The sequence below is a fragment of the Sinocyclocheilus anshuiensis genome, unplaced genomic scaffold (genome assembly GCF_001515605.1).
Source record: "Sinocyclocheilus anshuiensis isolate Anshui unplaced genomic scaffold, SAMN03320099.WGS_v1.1 scaffold708, whole genome shotgun sequence".
Lineage (NCBI taxonomy): Eukaryota > Metazoa > Chordata > Actinopteri > Cypriniformes > Cyprinidae > Sinocyclocheilus > Sinocyclocheilus anshuiensis.
The window spans coordinates 1661710-1668976 of record NW_015555881.1 but is presented as its reverse complement, the minus strand read 5'-3'; the positions used below and the strand labels follow the sequence as shown (position 1 = coordinate 1668976).

Here is a 7267-nt window from a genome sequence, read left to right as displayed (position 1 = left end):
TCCAAAACCTCTATTTTAAAACCCCACAGAAAAATCCTGAGGGAACACCAATGGCTTGAATAAATTTGATTAATAATAATAATAATAATAAATTAATCCAATTGGTCTCAGACTTTACATATATATTATGTAAATATTTTTATTGAATTTTTGAATTGTAAAAGCGTTTCAAAAAGTATGTAATGGACCAGAGAGTGTGTGTGGCGCTGGCTGCCTTCAATTGAAGAGGAATCTCCCCATTCATGTAATTTTTCTTCTTTTATTTGAATAAATGCTATTTTCATATGTCCAGCCAAACGTCCTCTGATTGGTCCATCCCTTAAACACACGCTTCTGATTGGCCGGCTGTTCCCATGCAGATTTTTTTCCTTTGAGAATGCGCTTGGTGAATGGCCGCGCGTCGTAACAGCGTCCGGTGAATCTGATTGGTCGAAATCGTCGGGGCGTTTCATTCTGATTGGTTGACAACCGATGCCCGGTGTCCGGGTAAGATGGCGTCGGAAGAGCAGTGCTCGGCACCACCTGGATGGCGGTCGATATCCTTAACCCACGTAGAGTATCCGGCTGGTAAGAACATTTTTAAATCGTTGTTTCCCCCGCAAAGCCGTTCGTATCATCACACGACACTTTATTCGCGCCGCGGCGTCTGTAGAACATCGCGTAGCTGAATGGACGCGGCCAGGGCTGGGTTGCCAAATAGTGCGCTTCATTCCGCAGGGAACGGAACGCCTGCTGCCAAATAGTGCGCTGGTAGTCCTGTACGCTCCCTAGTACACCACACCGCGAGACCCTTATTCAGTTTCTCTCTTTATTATTAAAACGTTAATCTAATTCAAGCATGATTCGACAAGCCTGTGACCAATACTAGCATTATATGCAGGTGATCGCGTCTAATACAGGCACATGAGACCCAACTGCTCATGTAAGTTTCAGGCAAGACTCGTGGCTCTAGTGGGTTATTCCAGTTCATTCCCGGTTGCATCACACCCTTTCTGGGTCCCGTCGTTCGTGAGGGTCCCCCTGGAGTTGGAAGTATATAAAAACCCTGGAACATGTCAGAGCAAGTCTAAAATACACTGCGCTTATGCCAAACACAGAGAAACGCTACTGGATGTGAAGAAAATCAAGAACATCTTCCGTGTTTAAACTACTGTCACATAACGTTAGTTGGATGTGTTTGCATGCATGGTGCATGAGGTGGTAAAACATGCCAGTATACACAAGATAAAGCAAGCCTGTATGTGCAGTTTGGCAAATGCAATGCTGGCTTGACATGCAATCAATATTTCTCATATGCATATATGAGAAATGGTTCTCTATTGGTTGTGAAGTGGCCCACTTTTAGTGCTCTATGCTCAGGGGAAGGTTTTTAGTACAATCCGAGAGTGTTCTTCTGAATTCTCTGCCATGGATAGTTCATTACTAATTCCTGCACTTTCTCTGATCATTGTCCATTTGCTCATGGCTTGAATTATTCATAGGACCTAATATTTTGTAACTTAATTTGTTATGCATCTTCTCTGCCATTTAAGGAAAGATTTTCTCATTTTTATTTATAGCATTTGATGAAAATAACAGTATTGACAAGAAAAAGAGAACTTCTCACTGCTCGTGATTGTGTTTTTACTAATTATGTGAAACATTACTACAAAAACGTATATAAAATATATATATATAAAAAAAGATATATATATATATATTTATATATAAGTGCTTTTCAATAGTTTTGGATCAGCAAGATTTTTTTATGTTTTTGAAAGAAATCCCATTTTTGTATCTGTTTATTTGATCAGAAATACAGTAAACATTTTATTTTATATTTTTATCATTGATTTTATTTTGCTTAATATTTAAAAAGTTGGGAAAATCATAAAACATAACAGTTCCATGGTGTGACTCTTATTCATGTATGTCAATCTCTCACCTGACCTGAGAATTACAGCAATTACGATATTTGTAAAAAGCATTCATGTCCTCGTAGAACTTATAATCACAACTTTTACAAGCATCTCGGATGACATGGGGGTGAGTAAATTATCAGTACATTTTTATTCTGGAAGTCAACTAATTCCTGCTTACATTGTTTTCACCGGAAGTTCAAGTTTTGAAATTTTAATTAAACATTATTAATTAAATTATTGTCAAAAAAAAAAAAAAAGAGATCTTCTTTATGCACCAAGAGCTTGTAACACTCCAAAGAGAAAGGAAAAATTGAAATCGCATCATATGACCCCTTTAAGAAAATAGATGGGGTGAATTTTTATTTCGTGCCAACTTTAATAGTGTTTTCACTATTTTAACGCATAATTAAGAGTTTAGGGAAGGGAACAGCTCTGAGTCGAATGTCCCAGGTTGTTAGTAATTAAAGTCATTGTGGCATGGCGTGAATGCACAATTTAATTCACTTGAGTAGTGTCCATTTATCATCTTATCTCAGAAATAAACATTTTAATCCAAGTTTGTCTAAATATGTCTGACTTTTGGCAGTTTGGTTTAATGAGTCAGTTGCATAGCGCAGAGTAGCCGTTCTGAACAGAGCCCTAGTTTGTTTTGACAGGCTCTAAAAGGTCTCTAAATTGCTCTGTTTTACCCTGTTTGTTTGTCCAGGTGATCTGACGGGGCAGGTATTGGCCTGCATGAGCCTGTTGCCCATTGCAGTCCTCATCGGATTTGTCACTCTGATCGTCTTTAAGCGAGAGCTACATACGGTGAGTCACGTGACGTCACACACCAGCAGGGTATAGGGTCAAATCCCAAATCGCATGCTACCTTGTGCTTATTGCGTTTTTCATCCCTTGTGTGCATTCTCTCTCTCAGATCTCTTTCTTTGGGGGGTTGATCATGAACGAGGGGCTAAACTGGCTGCTCAAACACATTCTACAGGAGCCTCGGCCGTGTGGAGGTAAGTATCGTCATCGGCGTGTAGTTTGTTTAAACGAATGGCCATTAAAAACTCTTAACTATTAGTATATTTGAAAGAGTATCAGAGTTTAGTTTGAGGCTGCGTTTCTGTGTGTAGACTGCTGTGAGATTTTCCGCCAAAAAACGCATGTAAAAACAAAACAAACAGTGCTTTATTGATTTACATGTTGGCCAGACGGTCTGAGTAGGCGGTTCTTGGCCAGAATATTCTGGACCAGACTTTATGCCAGTAGACACAATACTGGCAATATCAGACCGTGCGCAAAAAACAAAATGGGTAGTTCATGAACCAACCCTGGGGCGTGACCTGCAACCTGTCAGTAACCAGCCCAGACCGTTAACCTTTATGCTGCAGTGCCATTCAGTGAGGTTTAGTGAGATCAGCTGCATGCAGGCGGCCTAGTTCATACTTTGGGAGTCTGATAACAAAAAGCACCAGCAATCTGTTAAAAACAGCTTGTTCTTGCTAATGGAACATGCACAAAAATAAAATACTTATTACATGCTTGGTTCTGTTCAAGGGACACATTCAAACACGTTGATCACATATTGTTAATTTAGCTCAGTGATATTAATACAATCAAGGTTACGGTTGTGACCGTGACAGTGCTATTTTAATCATTGATATACTATTATATTTCTTACTAATAATTTGAATTAAAATAAAAAAAAACTAATTTTATTTTTATATTTCCTGTTTTTACTTGAATTTTAGTTAAAGTTTTAGTTATTTTGTTGTGTGTTTTTGTCATTTTTATTCGTTTTTCTTTTTCATAGTTTTTTAATGAAATTTTATTTATTAGTTTTAGTTTATTTAGTTATGGTTTAGTGTACTTCAAGTTGAACTATATGAACATTAAAAATGCTGCCTTGGCAACTACACTGAAAAAAAAATGGTGTGGAAATAATTGCAAGTAAATTACACAAGCAAGAAACAACAAGCAACACTGATTTAAATGTGAAATTTTGAAGTCGAACAACTTTTTTTTTTTTTTTTTAACTCGTTTCAATAGTCTTTATTTACAACCTTGAAAAATAATTGTTACAGTGTAGTTGAATAAATAATTTTTTACATTTTTTTTTATTTTAAAATGTATTTTATTTTATTTCAGTTTTTAATTTTCAATTTAATTTAATTACATTTTTATTCTTTTTTTTTTTGTCAAGCAGCGAAATTAATTTTTAATGGTTTTACTTTCCGTTTTAGTTCATGATAATAACCCTGGACCGTGACTGAGTTTCTTGCAGCCATTCTCATTTTTTGTCTCACTAAAAAAAAGCAGATCTTAGTTTGGTGGGATGGTTGACTCTAACTCTTCATTACTTCACAAGTTGATTTATAACTAGTACCTGACTAGTCAATTGCTTGTGCACATCCCTAATATTTAGTGAATTTACTGAATTGTGTGGTGTTTCGTTAACAGGAGGTCACAGCTCGGTCACGACAGAGTACGGGATGCCTTCCAGTCACTCGCAGTTCATCTGGTTTTTTGTTGTATACTTTTTTCTTTTCAGTGATGTTGTGTATATGGAGAAGAGGAGGGGTCCAAGAACTGATCCCTGAGGAACCCTGAGAAACAACAAGCAACACTGATTTAAATGTGAAATTTTGAAGTCGAACAACTTTTTTTTTTTTTTTTTAACTCGTTTCAATAGTCTTTATTTACAACCTTGAAAAATAATTGTTACAGTGTAGTTGAATAAATAATTTTTTACATTTTTTTTTATTTTAAAATGTATTTTATTTTATTTCAGTTTTTAATTTTCAATTTAATTTAATTACATTTTTATTCTTTTTTTTTTTGTCAAGCAGCGAAATTAATTTTTAATGGTTTTACTTTCCGTTTTAGTTCATGATAATAACCCTGGACCGTGACTGAGTTTCTTGCAGCCATTCTCATTTTTTGTCTCACTAAAAAAAAGCAGATCTTAGTTTGGTGGGATGGTTGACTCTAACTCTTCATTACTTCACAAGTTGATTTATAACTAGTACCTGACTAGTCAATTGCTTGTGCACATCCCTAATATTTAGTGAATTTACTGAATTGTGTGGTGTTTCGTTAACAGGAGGTCACAGCTCGGTCACGACAGAGTACGGGATGCCTTCCAGTCACTCGCAGTTCATCTGGTTTTTTGTTGTATACTTTTTTCTTTTTCTTTATTTAAGGTAAGACTTTCTTATTTTTATTTATAACATTATACTAAAGTTAAACAGAACAGAATTGACTAGAAAAGATAATTTTTCGCTGCGCTTAGTTGTGTTCTAATACCATTTACTTGGAAAAACTACTCAAAGTTCATGATAATAACCCTGGACCGTGACTGAGTTTCTTGCAGCCATTCTCATTTTTTGTCTCACTAAAAAAAAGCAGATCTTAGTTTGGTGGGATGGTTGACTCTAACTCTTCATTACTTCACAAGTTGATTTATAACTAGTACCTGACTAGTCAATTGCTTGTGCACATCCCTAATATTTAGTGAATTTACTGAATTGTGTGGTGTTTCGTTAACAGGAGGTCACAGCTCGGTCACGACAGAGTACGGGATGCCTTCCAGTCACTCGCAGTTCATCTGGTTTTTTGTTGTATACTTTTTTCTTTTTCTTTATTTAAGGTAAGACTTTCTCATTTTTATTTATAACATTATACTAAAGTTAAACAGAACAGAATTGACTAGAAAAGATAATTTTTCGCTGCACTTAGTTGTGTTCTAATACCATTTACTTGGAAAAACTACTCAAAAAAACATAACTTTATTTATATTAATATATTTATACACTAACTTTCAAAAGTTTGGGATCAGCAGGAAAGAAGTCTCTTCTGCTCACCAAGGCTGCCTTTATTTGATCAAAAATACCATAAAAACAGCAAAATTGTGAAATATTATTGCAATTTAAAATGTTTTTATATATAGTAAAATGTAATTTATTCCTGTGATCAAAGCTGAATTTTCAGCATCATTACTCCAGTCTTCAGTGTCGCATGATCCTTCAGAAATCATTCTAATATGCTGATTTGCTGCTCAAGAAACATTTCTGATTATTATCAATGTTGAAAACAGTTTTTCATGTTTTTGTTTCTTTGTTGAATAAAAAGTTGAAAAGAACAGCATTTAATCATTTTAATCAAAATGATTCCAGAATGCATCAGACGAACAATGCCAGGTGTGTTGAATTGTTATGGCGGCATATACTGTCCATCATTCTACTGGCCGTGGCTCTGTTCGTTTCATACAGCAGGTAATGTGGGCTTTTTCTTTAAGCGAGTGCAGTAGTTGAGTCTTACTGTATTTCTGATTCATTGCTCATGTTTGTCCTCATAGAGTCTACCTCCTGTACCACACCTGGAGTCAGGTGATTTATGGGGGTGTGGCCGGGATGGTGATGGGAGTGGTTTGGTTTTTTATCACCCAAGAGGTGCTAACGCCGCTCTTTCCCAAGATAGCAGCCTGGTAATGATGCAAGCGCATGCACTGTTGTTCATATGCCAAGTTGTTTATATACAGAGAGCTCTGTTTCATGATCTGGGTTTCTCTTTCTCGTCTCAGGCCAATCTCAGAGTTTTTTCTGGTGAGAGATACAAGTCTCATTCCCAACATCCTGTGGTTTGAATACACAGTAACCAGATCAGAAGCCAGGTAAACTCACCCACGAGTCTTCTGGAGTATTTTTATAGTGATTTTATGTTACTTTTATGTCCTTTTTGTAACTGAGCAGCCCTAGTACACATTCACTTTCATTGCATTTATGTTTACATTTTACACATTTGCCAGACTCTTATCCACAGTTTTATTCATTGCATTCAAGGCACATACTTTATCAGTAAACTTTATCATGGCAAGCAAACCCAATGTTTGAGCTACAGGAAAGCAGACATTTCTGGCTTTTTCTATGAAAAGGGTACAAAATAAAACTTAAGTCTTAAAAATAAAGTTATTTACAGGAAGTGTGCATAACCTTCAAAACAAACAAAAGATGAAACTGAATGTTGTATGAGTTTACTTGATTTTTTTTTTCTTCTACAATTATTTTGCATGAGGTTTGCAATTCTTGGGACTAATTTGGGATGTCTAAAAACAGTTGTCATTTGCTAGCTATAAACAAACAAAAAAATGTTTTTAGTGAAATACTGAAATAAAATATTTACAAAAACTCTTATTATAATTTAAAATGTAATATTATGTTTATAAAAATATACATACGTGTTATATAGGGGTGTAACGGTACACGTATTCGTACCGAACCGTTCGAACGAATACAGTTGTTGTTGTTTTTTTCTCCGGAAATTCAAATAATAAATGGCGTTTTGACAGTCTTTGATGTGGCATGACAGATCGCTGTATAACC

General features: G+C 35.6%; 1 protein-coding gene across 1 annotated transcript in view; it reads left to right on the top strand.

Annotated features, from left to right (window-relative positions):
- Positions 1-399: 399 nt before the first annotated feature.
- Positions 400-7267, top strand: part of dolpp1 (dolichyldiphosphatase 1) — an 8154-nt gene continuing 1286 nt past the window's right edge. The window contains exons 1-7 of the mRNA XM_016470280.1: positions 400-567; positions 2608-2708; positions 2818-2902; positions 4993-5089; positions 6062-6160; positions 6244-6372; positions 6469-6558. Of these exons, the coding sequence (XP_016325766.1) occupies positions 492-567; positions 2608-2708; positions 2818-2902; positions 4993-5089; positions 6062-6160; positions 6244-6372; positions 6469-6558 (677 nt within the window). The 5' untranslated portion in view covers positions 400-491. The remainder of the gene's footprint in view (positions 568-2607; positions 2709-2817; positions 2903-4992; positions 5090-6061; positions 6161-6243; positions 6373-6468; positions 6559-7267) is intronic.